Raw genomic sequence first — 16,956 nt, 5'->3', positions numbered from 1 at the left:
CTTTCCGGGGGGGTTATGGTAGGAAGTAGTAAAGTTTTTAGAAAAGCAAAATAAAAAACCCCTGCTGACACCTGCCGTTCAATAGGGAAATAGCGCTGAGTAGAAGCGCTTTCGAAGACCGGGGGCGGGGCGGAGAGAGCCGTCTCTCACCAGGCGAGCGCTGACAAGGTGAAACTACCCGCAGGGTCTCTCAGAGTTAGCAGAGATGGGCGACGGGCTTGGCTCACCAGGAAGTGAGATCTCGGCGTAAACCGTGTCTGTGTTCCGGGACGCACTGACCGCTCCGCTCCCAGCCGGAGATACCAGCCAGGATGCCGCAGAGAGTGTTCGCCCTGCCGAGACAGGAGTCCCTGCTCCTTCCGGCGGTTCTTAATCCCTTCGTGAAAGAAACCCGTTTGGTCACAGCTGACAAAATCAAGGTAAACTATAAGCATTTTTTGTTGTTGGAGAGGACACTCAGGCGTTACTGCACTGAATGATTTCTGTTTTGGGTTTATTCTTCCCGACAAATCCAATGATTGTCCTGTTGATTTCCACTAGGTTTTACACGGGTGGTGTTATGCAATCCTAATCCGTTCAAATCTGCCTCAAACAAATTACGTGCTTTAGTTTTCTCTTTTCAATAATCCGAGCAGAATGAGAAATGTGCCGTTTGACTCTAAAATGATTAACACCTTACCCAGGTGTCTTGGATAATGAAGGAAAAAGTAATTTTACTTCTAAAAAGATAAAAAAAACACCGTGCAGGTGATTTTTGATAGCTTGTGTGATTATTGTCACTCATCTTTTCTCCAAACTCATTTCACTCATTTCTACATCATTACAACAGCACTAGATAAAATCAACTTTACAATTGACAAGGAATAATTAAAAGTACCATCAGAAAAAATATCTCAGTCTGGGATAATTATATTATCATTATAATAAATAGTAATACTAATTGAACAATTCATTGTCAGTGCTGTGTGTTCTCTCTCTGCAGTGTGTCAGAGACAGTGTCAGTGCTGTGTGTTCTCTCTCTGCAGTGTGTCAGAGACAGTGTCAGTGCTGTGTGTTCTCTCTCTGCAGTGTGTCGGAGACAGTGTCAGTGCTGTGTGTTCTCTCTCTGCAGTGTGTCGGAGACAGTGTCAGTGCTGTGTCTTCTCTCTCTGCAGTGTGTCGGAGACAGTGTCAGTGCTGTGTGTTCTCTCTCTGCAGTGTGTCGGAGACAGTGTCAGTGCTGTGTGTTCTCTCTCTGCAGTGTGTCGGAGACAGTGTCAGTGCTGTGTGTTCTCTCTCTGCAGTGTGTCGGAGACAGTGTCAGTGCTGTGTGTTCTCTCTCTGCAGTGTGTCGGAGACAGTGTCAGTGCTGTGTGTTCTCTCTGCAGTGTGTCGGAGACGGTGTCAGTGCTGTGTGTTCTCTCTGCAGTGTGTCGGAGACGGTGTCAGTGCTGTGTGTTCTCTCTCTGCAGTGTGTCGGAGACGGTGTCAGTGCTGTGTGTTCTCTCTCTGCAGTGTGTCGGAGACGGTGTCAGTGCTGTGTGTTCTCTCTCTGCAGTGTGTCGGAGACAGTGTCAGTGCTGTGTGTTCTCTCTGCAGTGTGTCGGAGACGGTGTCAGTGCTGTGTGTTCTCTCTCTGCAGTGTGTCGGAGACAGTGTCAGTGCTGTGTGTTCTCTCTCTGCAGTGTGTCGGAGACAGTGTCAGTGCTGTGTGTTCTCTCTCTGCAGTGTGTCGGAGACAGTGTCAGTGCTGTGTGTTCTCTCTCTGCAGTGTGTCGGAGACAGTGTCAGTGCTGTGTGTTCTCTCTCTCTCTGCAGTGTGTTCTCTCTCTCTCTGCAGTGTGTCGGAGACAGTGTCAGTGCTGTGTGTTCTCTCTCTCTCTCTGCAGTGTGTCGGAGACAGTATCAGTGCTGTGTGTTTTCTCTCTCTCTCTGCAGTGTGTCGGAGACAGTATCAGTGCTGTGTGTTTTCTCTCTCTCTCTGCAGTGCGTTGTGTTAGGAGCAGTGCTGTTTCCCCTCCGGGTGCTGTGCTTGACGGTTCTCCTCCTGCTGTCATGGCCTGTTGCAGCCATAGCAACATTCCTGCACCCTATCAAAGGAGCCATCGAGCCCATGGCAGGGTGGAGACGGTAAACTCTTTTAATTACTGTGTTTGGCTCTTGTTACTGTGCTGTATCGCAAAGGATAGGTCCTGTGTCTGTTTTCTGTGACATTTCTGTGTACCTGTTTTGGGATTTACTAAGGCATTAAAAAAATAAGATAAGATCACTTTATTGGCCATATGCAATTTCTTGTATTAGGAATTTGTCTTTTCATATACCCCAACTTGCTCTCCATGAGACACACAGACAGGGGGAGAAGCTTGGGGTCAGAGTGCAGGGTCAGCCATTTATATGGCACCCCTGGGGCATTTGGGGTTAAGGGCCTTGCTCAGGGGCCCAATGAAGTAGGTAGGATTCCTCTGCCGGCCGCGGGATACGAACCGGCACCCTTCCGGTCACAGGCGCAGATCCTGAGCCACAGGGCCACCGCACCGCCACTGGCACGTCTCATAGGTAAACATGAGGCGCACTTTCCTTTGGCCAGTTCTTTATCTTTGTTTTTTATGCAAATGAATAGAATGAGGAGAATGACATCCATGGAAATTATTTTTGAAGTCGATCTTCATTGCGATCTTCCTGCAGGCAGCCAACAGTACTGCATTGTTTTGGTGACCGGTTATGTGCTGTGGGTGTATACTACACACTAATCACTCTGGCGATGTCTAAGTCTCCAGGGTAATCAAGCTTACGAGATTAGGATCTGATGAAAAGAACGGGGTTCTGCACTGGCCTTTCTTTTCCTTTTCATAATTAAAATTTTAAAAGTATAAATCGGTGGTATTTTTTCCCCACAATTAAATATTATGTAAAATTGTGTGATATAATATTAATTTTCTCTTACCATTTCACAATTAAGAAAATAGACCCATCTAAACAGACTTGTAATTTTGATTTGCATATGTGTACTTCTGTAGTCAGGTAGTGCCTACAGACTAGCTAGTATTTTGTGTAGTCAGGCTAAATTCTGTTTAAAAATAAGTCATGGTCTAAATTTTTAAATGAAATGAGGTTGCACTCACAGATAGATAAAGTGATGATCTCTTATCACTGATATGCTTTTGAGGCTCTAAATAGAAGCCTGTGTACAGTTCGAAGATAAAGGCTCAGCCAGGGTCTCATCAACAGAGCAACACACAAACGCTCGTAATGATATGAACTGATCACTATGATAAGAGAGACTCTTGCCTTATAAGTTGTGTTAATTGCTTTTGCAATGTTTTGCACTTTTCTATAGCTTGGCCTCTCGGGGGGGGCTGTCAAGGTTTTTTTACTGAGCACAAACGTTGCTCTATGTGTTGTTCCGAGTCAGGGTCACAATGTGAAGTGTAAGGGCACAGAGACTCTTTGCCAAGCGGTGAGATGAGTCACTGACCAGTGTTCAGTTCTTTGCCAAGCAGTGAGATGAGTCGCTGACCAGTGTTCAGTTCTTTGCCAAGCGGTGAGATGAGTCATCAACCAGTGTTCAGCTCTTTGCCAAGCCAGACACTATTGAGTCCCTCCGCAGTGTTCAGGGCTCGGCTATGTGGTGAGATATGTCCCTAACCAGTGTTCAGCTCTTGGCTGTGTGGTGAGAGCAGTCACTCCCATCACTCCCATAAGTCACTCCCCAGTGTTCAGCTCTTGGTTGTGGGGTGACAGAAGTCACTCCCCAGTGTTCAGCTCTTGGCTGTGTGGTGAGATATGTCCCTAACCAGTGTTCAGCTCTTGGCTGTGTGGTGACAGAAGTCACTCCCCAGTGTTCAGCTCTTGGCTGTGTGGTGACAGAAGTCACTCCCCAGTGTTCAGCTCTTGGCTGTGTGGTGAGATATGTCCCTAACCAGTGTTCAGCTCTTGGCTGTGTGGTGACTGAAGTCACTCCCCAGTGTTCAGCTCTTCCCTAACGAGCTGCCCCACGGTTCTCGCCCTTCTTCACCTCTGCTGCAGGCTCCTGAGCCAGGCCGTGATGAGCTGTGTGGGGCGTGCGTTCTTCTTCTTCCTGGGGTTCAGGGTGCAGGTGAAGGGTCAGAGGGCGAGCAGTGCCGAAGCGCCCATCCTGGCTGTGGCCCCCCACTCGAGCTTCTTCGACGGGATTGTCTGCATCGTGGCCGGGCTGCCCTCCACTGTGTCCCGCTCCGAAAACCTGGCCACGCCCGTCTTCGGCCGTGAGTGGCAGCTTTATTCCTCTGGCCTGTTTTATGCAAATAACACGGCTAAAATTGAATGAATTTAAGTAATTCAGCCAGCCTGTGTTTTTGTGTTAAAATAAAGCAGTGTCTTTATGGGGATTCATTTTGCTGTGAAGGGTAATACTTCCCACTGTCCCACTGAAGAGTGTCTGAGTTGCTGTGTCCGTCTTTTCAAACTGGCGTGTTTCCTCATCTTCTGCAATTAGTGCAACAGCCATATCGCCCTGCACCTCACAACTGGCAGCCCCACTGAAGCTCAGCAGGTGGGAGCCTGGTCAGTTCCTGGATGGGAGACCTCCTGGGAAAACGAAGGTTGCTGCTGGAAGAGGTGTTAGTGGGATCGTTAGGGATCGCGCACCTTGTGATCTGTGTGGGTCCCAATGCCCCAGTATAGAGACGGGGACACTATACTGTATAGAAAAAGGAGCCATCCTTTGGATGAGAAAACCGAAGTCTTGCCTCTCGGTGGTCATTAAAAATCCCAGGGTGTTTCTCAAAGTGCAGTGGTGTGAAGCCCAGTGTCCTGGCCAAATTTCCCCCTGGCCTTTACCAATCACGGCCTCCTAATAATCCCTATCTCTGATCTGGTTTCATCACTTTGTTCTCCTGCCCACTGATAGCTGGTGTGTGGTGAGTGCACTGGTGCAGTATGGCTGCTGTTGCATCACCCACATGGGGCTGCACATTATTGGTAATGGAGGGGAGCCCCCAGTACCTGTAGAGTGCTTTGAGTGGAATGTCCATTAAAACACTATATACTGTAAGTGTAAGTAATTATTATTATTATTATTATTATTATTATTATTATTATTATTATTAGTGCTGATGGAGAGCCCAGACATGGAACAGTAGAAGCCAGAAGCTTTTTAGTCATCAGAGGTGAGTGAGAATAGAAGTGAACCTCTCCCGTTTCTCGTCCCAGGGTTCCTGCGCTGCCTGCAGCCTGTGCTGGTATCCCGCCTGGATCCTGATTCCCGGAAAAACACCATCCTGGAGATAGAGAGGAGAGCCACATCGCAGGGGAAATGGCCACAGGTGCCTCTTCACATCCTTACCAATGTATCACCTCGTCTCACTGCAGGACATTGACAATGCTTCACCAGTCTGCCTGCTCATTTGTGTCTTAGTTACGACAGCTGGAAGAGCCCTTGAGGATGTGCCTGTGTTACTTCAAGTTTTTCATTCTGTCTAGACGGAGTTCTCCCTCTCCTGTAGCCATGGACTGCACATTTTTGTTATCTCCGTGTAGAGTTGTGGTCCTTTTGTCTCCTGACTTCATTTTTGTTTTATCAGATTGTTACATGCTGACAGATTCTTAATAATGTTAACATACGTTACTGTGTTCTGCTTGAAGGTATTAATTTTTCCTGAAGGGACCTGCACCAACCGGTCCTGTCTCATCACATTCAAGCAAGGTGGGGAAGCTCTACATTCCAGAGAAGAATTGAACTAGCCCTGTCATCTCTGTGCATGTGTTTTGTGGAGTAGTATTTGGCCTGTTTTATGCAATTAAACAGTGCACTGAGGGGAGTACATTGAGTATTGCTGCAGTACAAGGAGGAAGGAATTTCCCCCTAAACACTGCACTTGTTCAGGGATCAAATTTCACGAGTAGCTAAATCCGAACTGTCGCATCAGTGCGCAGCTGTAAACAGAAAATGGAAGAACCAATGTTTCAAAACGGAGCCTTAAAAAAAAAAAACCCTGCTGATTGCAATGATCAGCAACAGGAAACATTTACCTCATGCAAAAAAAAACGGTCTGTTAATTATACTGAACGAAATGCAGCTTTAAGCGGAGTCTGGCCCTGTTGATGCAACATCAACTTCCTTTTCTCTCTCATTTCCTGCTAGCGTGGAGATGGCAGTCCACTGTCGGCACTTACAAGCTAGGCTGCAGTGCACTGCCAATTACCTGACAGCACCTCTGTCACAGCCTGCAGCCTCACCAGAAGAGTCAGCACTATCTAGTTCAAGGGCAATGAAAGAAAGGGCTTTTCCTATAAGGGCTTTCCCTGCAGTGACCTCATGGACAGTACATCATCATAAACCCATATATATGATCTGTAATGATATGTATGTAGTGATTACGTTTCTCAATAGAAGTCTTCCACTTCTGCTGTTAGGTGCCTTCATTCCTGGAGTCCCTGTGCAGCCAGTGCTTCTCCGATACCCGAACCAGCTGGTCAGTATGAACGCGATCTCAGTCTTGTGAAGAAGTACAGCTGTCAGCTGCAGCACTGCATTCATTGTAAAGCAGTAGTGCAGCTTGTCTGTGTTGTTTGTAGTGCAGCCTGCTGTTTTCGAACGTTAAACTGGAACCACTAACCTGCCTTTTAGAGGGACTGTGTTATGCAGGAGATCTATATTGGCAAAAGAGCATTGATGCAAACATCATTTTAGTAGGTACTGTGCATAATAAAAACGGTTTCAAGAGTGATTATTTTGTTGTTCAGTAAGAGGATAGTTTTTGTCCCCAGTGCAGATTTTTGATGTTTCCTTTATCTCCTAAAAGGACATTTTAAAGAAAGTGTAAACTTAATATTATGAAACGAGGGGTGAAAGTGCAGGTAAAAATATTTTTTTTTTGTCAGAGTGTATTTCCTTTCCTTTCTATCTGGGGAAAAAAAAAGCTTTGAGTGCTGTATCACCAAAAACCTCACGAGAGTTTGCTCCGTTTCAGGACACTGTGACGTGGACCTGGCAGGGGCCAAAAGCGTAAGTCCACTTCTCTGAAAGATCCTCCGTTTGCGAATGTGCCTCATGATGCATTAAGCAAAGTGTTTCATTCCAGTTATTGCTGCTGTTATTTTTTTTTATTTTTAGCAAACCTTCACTGTGTTTTATTCAGGCAGATGTGCATAAGGGTGTGGAGTTAACCTGTTGACCTTACTATTTTATCAAACCGGCTTGTCTGTTACTGAACGAGATGATGAATAAGAATGATCTAATTAATAAAACATGTGAGCACAGGCAGTGATCTAAATATTAAAGGATTTTAAACCTTGAACTGATGACATAAGAGGTTGTTGTTAAAGGTTCCCTGAGAAATTAAAACACCGCCTGCTTGGTTATGGGGGAAGAACCCGTTCATATTAAATTTGTCAAAGGGAATGAGGTTTGGATGCTTGAGTAAAGGTGGACTTCATGGATTCTTATGCTGAGTGAAGGAGCTGACATGCATAGTCTGGAATTCAAGAACTACAAGAAGCTGCTGTGTTTGTAATGATGGGGGGTGAGGAAAGCTGATTGTGCTAACAAATAAGTCCAGTAAATATCTGCACAGTTGCAGGATGTACTTTTGCTCTACATTTGAGTGGCTCTCCTTTTCATGCAAAGGGTTATTGAATTTGCAATAAAACGAGAAGTAGTGTAGCTTGAAGGGGTTTTATTCCATTTGCTGTGCAATTTCTCAAACCTACCGCAGTAGAGTTTGACCTGGGGAGTGTTAAGGCACAGCCCAGTGTTGTGAAATACGAGATGACATCTCCTCTTCCCCCATTCTCTGTGGTTTGCATTTGCAGAAGCACTGCTTAATTGCTACCCATCCCTAGTTCAGTTTAAAACAACCATGTAAATTGCTACTTTTGACCTTGCTTGGTTTTAGTGACAGGCGCTTAGCTCGTTTTTTCTTAAGGAGAAGGCTTCCTTCTGCTGCAGCCTGGAGTGACCTGGTTGTGCATTTTGTTTGTAACTCCACAGGCGGACTCTCCTGTTGCTGACACTGTGTCAGTTATACACCAATGTAGAGATTGAGGTAAGATGTGTAATAACTCAAGGTTCGTGAAATGTTTAACTGTTGGGAGACCAGCACTAATGCTTTGGAATGTGAAGGGTCATCAGTTTCTGCTCTTCAGTTTTCCCATCCTTCCTTGACAAATAATCGTCACCGCAGGACTGACCAAAGAGACCATAGTGAAGAGGATATCCGAGCCATTAAAATAAAACCGCCATCTTGTCGAAGTCCTCCGAGTCATTGACAAAGTTCAGAATGAATAATGAAACACAAACAAGAGGTACCAAGTTTTTTAGCTAAAATGTGGCTCCTTTTAGAACTGAGCTGCATGAGATACTCAGTTCCATTAGCTCCAAAGGCCTCTCGCTGTTTGTTAACGTTCTTCTCTCCCTGGTCCAGAAGTGACATGGACTAAGATGACATGTGAGCAGATGTGTCAAAGCAGTTTCTTACACATGAGCGATACTTTGTATTGTAGCTGAATGAATTCGCTGTAACATCCTCAGTAGCACTTGTTGTGGAAAAAAAAGCAATTTGTCATGTGTCATTGATAAATCTTTAGACTTTAAAAACAGTATTACACATAATTAGTAAATGATTTTATTTCAAGTACTGGGTGCTTATACTTTTTGTTCTGTTTCTGTTTCACTTTCAAGGTAACTTATTAATCAGTTTCCTTAGTGACGGCTTCAGTTAATTACAAGACCTCATTGTGCAGTTTGGGCTTTAAATTTCAAAATGCACATGCACATCACAGCAGACCTGGGCTGTAAGTTCCCACAGCTGTGCAGATACAGTGAGAGATCTGTTCTTAACCTGCAGCTCTATTGACACAGAACCCATTAAAGAGTGTCAATTCTCTGTCCTCATTGTGGCATTTTCACACATGAGATTTTCTGTCATGCGCAAGTTATGCTTTCCCAATACTGGATGTGAATTTGTGTGTTTGTACGGATTTTGTCTTCTTCAGTTTCTTCCTCCACACGTTCCGAGCGAGGAGGAGAAGAAAGTCCCCATGCTGTTTGCCAGCAGAGTCAGGAGCACTATGGCCAAGTAAGAGTCAGACCCAGTGCTAGCAAACCCATTCTGCAGAGCAGCAGAGCAGGAGCTCTGCTAAAGCTCAACAGGACACTCCATGCTCTGATGATATTTTTGCTATATACAGTGTATATACTGTATTTGTTCTCCTTGAAAATGTGTCTGGGTTATGAAGTACCTGAGGTATAGAACATTCATTCCCATCCTTTTTCACTTGTTTCTTTTACTTTTAAAAATAAGATTTTGGAAAGCCGGATTCTCTGTTAAATATCATTATATGCTTATTTAAAGAGACCTATTTCAAAAGGCCTGTGCAGTAAAATGCAGGCTGCACTTTCTGTATGTCCACGCAGTGAGATCTCCATTCCTTGTGTCTTTTAATTGTGCCTTAAAGACAGACTATAAGACAGTGAAGACAGGTGCATGTATCCTCCCTGTCAGCTGATGTTGGTTAGGTGGGATGATCAGCACAAACTCTAAAAGAACTGTGATATTCAAATGACTTTTTTGTTTACCAGTTCTGTTTATCTCAGTGTAAATCTTCATGCTCTTTCAGCCTCCCCTGTGCTCTTGACACCATAAAGGCTACCGATTCTCATCTCCTGCAGTATCCTCTTAGCCTCGTAGTGCAGGCTGAACCTGGAGGAACCTAGCTCTCTGTCTGCGTGCTCAGCTTTGTGCATCTGTATGTGTGTTTCAGAGCGCTGGGCGTGCCTGTGACAGACCACACCTATGAGGACTGCCGGCTGATGATCTCAGCAGGCGAGCTCACACTGCCCATGGAGGCCGGGCTAGTGGAGTTCACTAAAATCAGCAGGAAGCTCAAGTGAGGATCGTGCAAAGATTTCAGGGGTTCGGCAGGTTTTAAGACGCTTGTTCCATGCACAAGTGGGGCTCCAGACTCCTGACGTCACAGGCTCGAGCCCAGCTCTCTTGTCATTGGCTGACTGTGACCAGTATTTCCTCGAACAGCAGCGAGCGATTGGCTGAGTCCTGCCAGGGTGTGGGATTAAATGAAGTCGGCAGAGGCTGCCAAGCAAAATAAACTGTCATGACTTCCTGGTTGCCTACAGGCTTGCAGTGGTGATAGTGATGGACATGCCCCTTCACCAGCTGGTGCTAAGCTTCCTGTAAATCACACAGCCTGAAGCATGTCAAGACTTGGATGGCAGGAAGGGTAGGCAGGTTGATGGAGCCTGTCTGTCCTTCCTCAGTCTCGCCCTGTGGGATACAGGAGTTGGCACTTTTAGCCAAAATAATTGGCAAATCTAATTTGTCTATCCGTGTTTCAGAAGGACAACTGTCTATTCAAAAATTGGAAAGAGAATCCAAGAAACATCTTATTAATAAAGTACCTGCAGTATAATTATCATCCCTGGGAGACAACTGGGATTCTGTGTTACAGCTGTGCAAATTCCAAAGCTACAGTTTCTAAAGAGGCCCGAGTCTCTCCTGGTTCTTTTTAAGCACTTTTTGCTGCAGGTGATTTTTTTTTAAAAAGTGTGCTCCTGATTGTTGGGATCTCCTCGCGTTCTTACTCCACAGCCTGAAGTGGGACAATGTGAGGAAGCAGCTGGAGGGATTTGCAGCGATCGCCAGCTCCTGCAAAGGGGGTCGGATCGGGATCGAGGAGTTTGCAGGTTTCCTGAAGCTGCCCATCACGCCTGCCCTGCAGGAGCTGTTCGCCCTCTTTGACCGGGTAGGTGAAGGATGAGAGAAGTCGGTCCACTAGATTATTCACACCACTCTCGGTTTACGGTTTTGTGTCATCCTTCGAATGTTTTTTTTCCCGAATCATACAGCCCAGGATTTCAGTTATTTATGGTCCATTCAAAGCAAACAACCATCAGTGCACCTCAGACCGTTGGACCAATGTATCGGTCTTTAGAGAAAGCGTATCTTGGCCTGGCTTCAGTAAACACCTTGTTTGGGATGTGTTGAAGATGAGGTGACCCCTCTGTGCTCCTCTGCAGAATGGGGATGGCACGATAGACTTCAGAGAGTACGTCATCGGTCTCAGCGTCCTCTGTCGACCCGCTAACTCGGAGGAAAACATTCAGATGGCATTTCAGGTACAACAAATACCATATAAAAACTGCCGTTCGGAAAACAGGAAACTAATCTTACGCGTCAACGTGGTGCTCCGAAAATTGTTTTCACTGTGGCTCTGCGAGTGGAGTTATTTCACCTGGCCGTTTCTGTGCCCAGCTGTTTGACGTGGACGAAGATGGGAACATCGACCAGGAAGAGTTCTCCTCCCTGCTGCGGTCCTCCCTCGGCGTTCCAGACCTGGATGTCTCCCGGCTGTTTGGGGAGATCGATGCCGATGATTCCGGACACATCACCTACCGTGAGTCCCCTCCGTCTGCCCGTCTCCGGATCCGGAACGAGAGGGCGACCTGTGCAGGCTTGCAGCCTCATTGAGGTGGAAATGCAGCCGGGTCGATTCATGCTGCTTTATTTAAAAATCAAGTTTTTAATACAGGTTTTCTCAAAAAACAAAACTTGCAGCTTTGAACTGGCAAAAACAAAAGATGAACAGTCCTGTGGATCGTTATCCTCTGGATTATTCTGCATTATAATTTAGTCCTGACTCTCTGTGGTCATTAAAAATCCCAGGGCGTTTCTCGAAAAGAGTAGGGGTGTAACCCCGGCGTCCTGGCCAAATTTCCCATTGGCCCTTACCAATCATGGCCTCCTAATAATTCCCCTCTATGAATTGGCTACATTACTCTGCTCCCCTCCCCACTGATGTGTGGTGAGCGTTCTGGCGCACTATGGCTGCCATCGCATCATCCAGGTGGGGCTGCACATTGGTGGTGGTGGAGGGGAGACCCCATTACCTGTAAAGTGCTTTGAGTGGAGGATCCAGAAAAGCGCTATATAAGTGTAAGCAATTATTATTATTATTATTATTATTATTATTATTATTATTATTATTATTATTATTAATTAATGCAGTTGTATAATTCAAATGGCATGATGTGGAGACAAAGCTCTAATACCAGCATTTTGTTTTTGCTTTGTCCCCCTCAGCCGAGTTCAAAGCCTTTGCCCTGACCCACCCTGAGTACGCCAAGCTGTTCACCACCTACCTGGAGCTCCAGCGGTACCACGCCCTGCAGGGGGAGGGGCTTGTGCCGGGCCCGCCCACCAGCAGGGTCAGCCCTGAGAGCGCCGGGGAAGACGGCGCCTCGGACAAGAAAGAAGACTGATGTGGGGACTGCCACTCCCCTCTGTACATATCGATCTCTTTTTTTACTGTTTTTAAATGGGCTGAAGCAATGTTTTTAATAAACAGTTAAATCATTAAGTGCTTTTTTTGTCCCCCGAGTGATTTCCTGTGCTTCAATTAATGAAAAGGGGCAGCTAAAAATATCATATCCATCTTATCTTTGCACTATGAGACATTGCTATAAATAAAATATAGGTATTGTTGGGATGACATGGTTTTTCAGTTTGTACAGGGAGGTTTGAACTTCTATCTTGATTTTGCATAACAATGCTTTACTACAAAACGATTTTCCTTAAAATGTTAAGTTGTTTCTTTATAGACTATAAATGCATGGGTACCTAACTCACCTAGAGCTTTGCTGGAGGCAGCCACAAGCAGAACACCAGTTTAACAGAGTTCTTAGCCTAGGCTGAGTACAGAGAGATGCAGACTTTGACCTCTTAGTAAGTAACGGGCCTAACTCTGTACTGCACTGCCTCTTGCAAAAGCTGTGTTGGAAGCACCTAGACTGAGCCCTGGTGTTCTGTAGTTATTGATGTGCAGACAGAAATGAGAGAATCCTTTGATTTTTTTCTGTGCATGTGATGTTTTATATCACGGATGTTGGAGGTCACCGGATGCACTGCTTCTAATCAACTAATCCATAGTAACGTTGATAAATACTGTAACCACGAATGCAGGCAACGATCATACCCTGACATGTGGAGATGAGACTTGCTGCTTCAACCTCCTGATGATCTTTGTCCACCAGGTGGCCCCAGTGCATGGCCACTTGCTGCAGGAGTGTGAACCGCAGTGCCTGGTCTGTGGTGAACACCAGATGGCAGTGGATACTAACACAGGGGGAAGTGTCTGGGGAGCAGGTTCATTCTGGCTTGAACACTTTGACAGGCTGAGTGAGTCTGAGTAGGGCACCGTTACCACTCTGTTCCTCACTTCTTTCCCCTTCCTGGGACTGGCCTTCAGGATACAGCCGGATCACATGGATACTTGCGCCCCACCGGCCTGGAGAGTTGTGCTCCAACGCAAAGGGGGAGGAAGTGTATTATTAGCGTATTATTACAAGAGGCCCCTGTACATCAGGAGCCTTGGTAGCTCAGACGGCAAGGGTGTCTGGCTCCTGACCGGAAGGTCCCGGGTTCAATCCCAGGTAGGGTCAAGCGATGGAGCTTGCTCTAATTCCTTCCAGATGACTGGTCCACTCAGCCTGCTTTCCAAGTGAGTACCGGGGGTTAATCCTTCCAGGGGTAATGATACAGGAGCATGATACTGACCACATCGCTTCCACCTCCAGTGTCAGACTGGCCAAGGTAAATGGTGGCTCTTACCCCCCATACCCCATGGATTTTCCCTCTACATGAGCCTAAACCATTGTGTCCTGTTCGGTTATATGCGATGCCATCTGTGTGCACTTTCCTAAAAGCACTGGAAAGTGGTGAATTAACTCCAGAGCACTGTAATAACTCTGTCTGCACTTTTACTACCATTAATCTTTCATTGTATTATGACTGCAAAGCTGTCAGACCATACTCTCTTTTAATTTATACAAAAAAGAAAGTTGTTCAACTGGCAATATATATTCATGATATTTTACAGGATTTCCTGTATTAGTATGGTTATTTTTCAAGGATAAAATATCTCATAAGCGATGTATACAAGGATAAGATGGGGACTGAAAGGTGCTGTTGAGGTTACAAGAATATAAAGAACATAAAGTTTTAATTTGTCCTGTTTCTGTCTTCAAGAATGTTTTCGGTTTTCCTAGATGACTCAAAAAACCCTGTCTTGAAGTACCCTTTGTACTCAGAAGAGGGAGCTAGAAAGCTAGAAAGCACAGTTGGGGTTGTGCAGTAGTTCGATGCTGGAAGACATGCGACTATACAACATCCCCTCCGATGTCAGGGAAGTACTCTTGATCTTCCTTATTTGTCTGGGGATGAGAGATTTCATCCTCCTGTTTTCATCATTCTTTAAAATAAACAGAAAGGCAATGAAATAGTGGAGTATCAGTTTGTTAATTACAGCCTTGCTGTGGTACCAGCCCTGATTTCAAGGTTTGATTTGTTGCAACCTTTATAAGAGAAAGTCAGTGTATCAGTTTCATTTTATTTAATCTGAATTGATAAGGTTACAGAGAATCAATTAAGTCTGTTTTCGATGTATAAATCTTGCTATATCCATTTCATCCCTGCCTGGGGAAAGCCTGTCTAGTCAAATTGCAGACAATCAGCACTGCTAATCTGGTTTCATTTTACCACAACCTCACAATAAGAATCCAATTGCCCAGAGTTTGATAACCCTCTTAGAACACAAGGCAGATCAGAAGCCTGTATAAAGTAAAGGTCACTATTGACAGTTTAAATGTCTAATTGGACGGATGCATTACTGAATATTTTTTGTTACAATCTGGAAATTCTATTTTCTTGAGCGCACAATTAAAATATACATTCATGCAAGGAGTTGTCTGAAATCTGTGTGTCCTGTTACATAGTTTTAACGATTTATTCTCACTTGCTGGGATTGGAGAGTAACTCACTTCAAAGGGCAAATCCCCTTTGATAGTACAAATATTTCTTTTCAATATATATATTTATTTAAGAGGTCAGCTGGAATCTGGATGTCCAATTACATCAATATCTTTTATAGTGTTAAAAAAATATTTACATGTATAAATCCAAAATGAAATCTACAGCACAGCTCTCAAATGTAAAGCCAGTTTCAAACAGGTGTTAAGAACAGAGACAGCTGGCTGAGTCAGGTGTTCCAGGTGCGGCAGTCTTTCGTGTCCCATCCTTTAGCAAATTCTTGTTCTTGGGCTCTTGTTTCCAGAGGGCTGCTGTTACTGAACACACCAAACTCTGAAGCCCGTCACTGCTGTTACTGTGTCCAGTTCAAGTTCACACCGCAAATTTCCGGGTTAGTCATGGGAACAGTTGGAGACCTCTGCTTTATTCGTTTCTGAAATCATGCATGAGCGATCTACCGGCCAGATTGCTTGAATCTCCAGGCAGCTGCAGCGATGAAAACAGAAGTCTCATCGGCACAAAGTCTGCGTCCCTGACCACGTTTCTAGTTAAAAGACCTAAAAAACTTCACAGATGCTGAGTCACTTCATCCCTTTTATCTTACTTTGGGCTCAGAAAGCATGTCTGTGGTTGTTCTTGTGGCTTGCCTGCTTGCCAAGTAAGAATACATCTAAATCCCGGCCTATATTCAGGGAGATATTTTACATGCTTTTTTGGGGGGCGCAACAGTTTAGAAGAACAATTTATTTATGGGGGCAAATTTTCTTCAAAATGGCCCCCTCTTCCATTAGGAAAAATCAAATTTCTAGAAAAGATTGCATGACATGAGCTGTGAGAACAGCACATACTGCAGAAAAGGCTTAATGCACAATGGTGCTTCAAGCAGGCTGCTTTCCTGTCCAGAAAGTGAGACTCATAAGGACATATTATACACACTTCCCCATTATACACTTCTCAAAAATATAAGATCAGAGCAGTATAATACAGCAGCCGCCCCCAGCACACACACACCAGAGGGACTGCAATGAGGGATTTTCCTTCGTCGGGCACCTCATTCACCTCCGCAGCAGAGAGCGCCATATAAATTAAACCCCTGCGCCAGGGGAGTAAAGACAGAGGCGCCCAACACAGTGCCAACATGTATTTAGCTGTAGTTGCTGGCGACACCAGTCAATCAATTCCTTTCTGCTGATGCCACAGGCGGAGATTATTATTTAGTAAAATACTCAAGCAGTGCAGGGAATACTTTGTTTAGCACTGTGAATAAAAAGGAAATCTGGTTCAAAACCATCTGGACGTTCCCAAACATTGTGTAAAATCATGCCCACAATCCTCCCTGGATGAATTGTATACTTTTATTGGCCTTGGAAGTGGATTAGTGTGTCGGCATCTACAAGGGGTGGCATGAAGATGCCCGTGTGGTGCACTCTGGGAAGATAATCCGGGTGGATAATTTGATGACTCTGATTTTTGTAAGGCAAAGATATGATGGTTCCAAATGTTCTCCCATGAATTTCCCAACGTTTAAATTCCTACTTAAAGCCGTAACAGAGTCCGACAGTTTGCCTGCAGCCTGTAACAGTGAAATAATAACAGTAGGAGGAAATCACTTTGTTTCGCCCCTGAAGTTCAAGAGCTCACGCTGGGGGGGGTGTCAAAACCTGACCCCTAGAGGGCGCCACAGGCAACACACAGCAGCACAGGGACAAAAGCAAAAAAAAAAGACCTTACAGATGTCCAGCTCACCTACAGTAGCAGAGCTTTGCCATTACCAGCTACACATGACCTCACACTGACTGCAGATAACAGGCCGATGAGAATCACAGCCACATGATGCCATTGACTAAATGAAGCCCACAACATCCAGTTTGCCAGCTGAAACACATTTCAGTTTTTTATGTTTGCTCACATGCTGAACCGAAGTGGGGTGTTCAACACGAATGACCTCTCTGGTAACAGGCCAGCATCCAGATGTGCAGCTTTTCCGCCTGCTACGCCAGACATTGTTGTGTTACTGTTCTTATTTAGAAGCGACGAAAGTCAAACAGCGAGTGACACTGGAATCGATTAACAATGACAGTTTTTTAATTGCAACCCACATGCTCATAGGGAAAGGGTGAGGGGCCTGTAAATTAACAGCATGTCCGTCTATGGATGAGCAGAATGCCTCCCGTCC

General features: G+C 45.1%; 1 protein-coding gene across 1 annotated transcript; it reads left to right on the top strand.

Moving 5' to 3' along the window:
• Positions 1-51: 51 nt before the first annotated feature.
• On the top strand, positions 52-12,333 carry lpcat2 (lysophosphatidylcholine acyltransferase 2). The gene is made up of 14 exons (XM_088614393.1): positions 52-419; positions 1,967-2,109; positions 4,006-4,223; positions 5,170-5,282; positions 5,602-5,662; positions 6,373-6,431; positions 6,930-6,964; positions 7,949-8,003; positions 8,953-9,035; positions 9,721-9,846; positions 10,566-10,719; positions 10,994-11,092; positions 11,229-11,370; positions 12,057-12,333. Exons 1-14 carry the CDS (start codon positions 312-314, stop codon positions 12,233-12,235), a joined length of 1,575 nt encoding a protein of 524 aa, XP_088470519.1. The 5' UTR covers positions 52-311; the 3' UTR covers positions 12,236-12,333.
• Positions 12,334-16,956: the final 4,623 nt, after the last annotated feature.

This window comes from Lepisosteus platostomus, chromosome 20 (assembly GCF_059453375.1).
Source record: "Lepisosteus platostomus isolate fLepPlt1 chromosome 20, fLepPlt1.hap1, whole genome shotgun sequence".
Lineage (NCBI taxonomy): Eukaryota > Metazoa > Chordata > Actinopteri > Semionotiformes > Lepisosteidae > Lepisosteus > Lepisosteus platostomus.
Note: the sequence above shows the minus strand (reverse complement) of the source record. Positions and strands in the feature narration are given on the sequence as shown.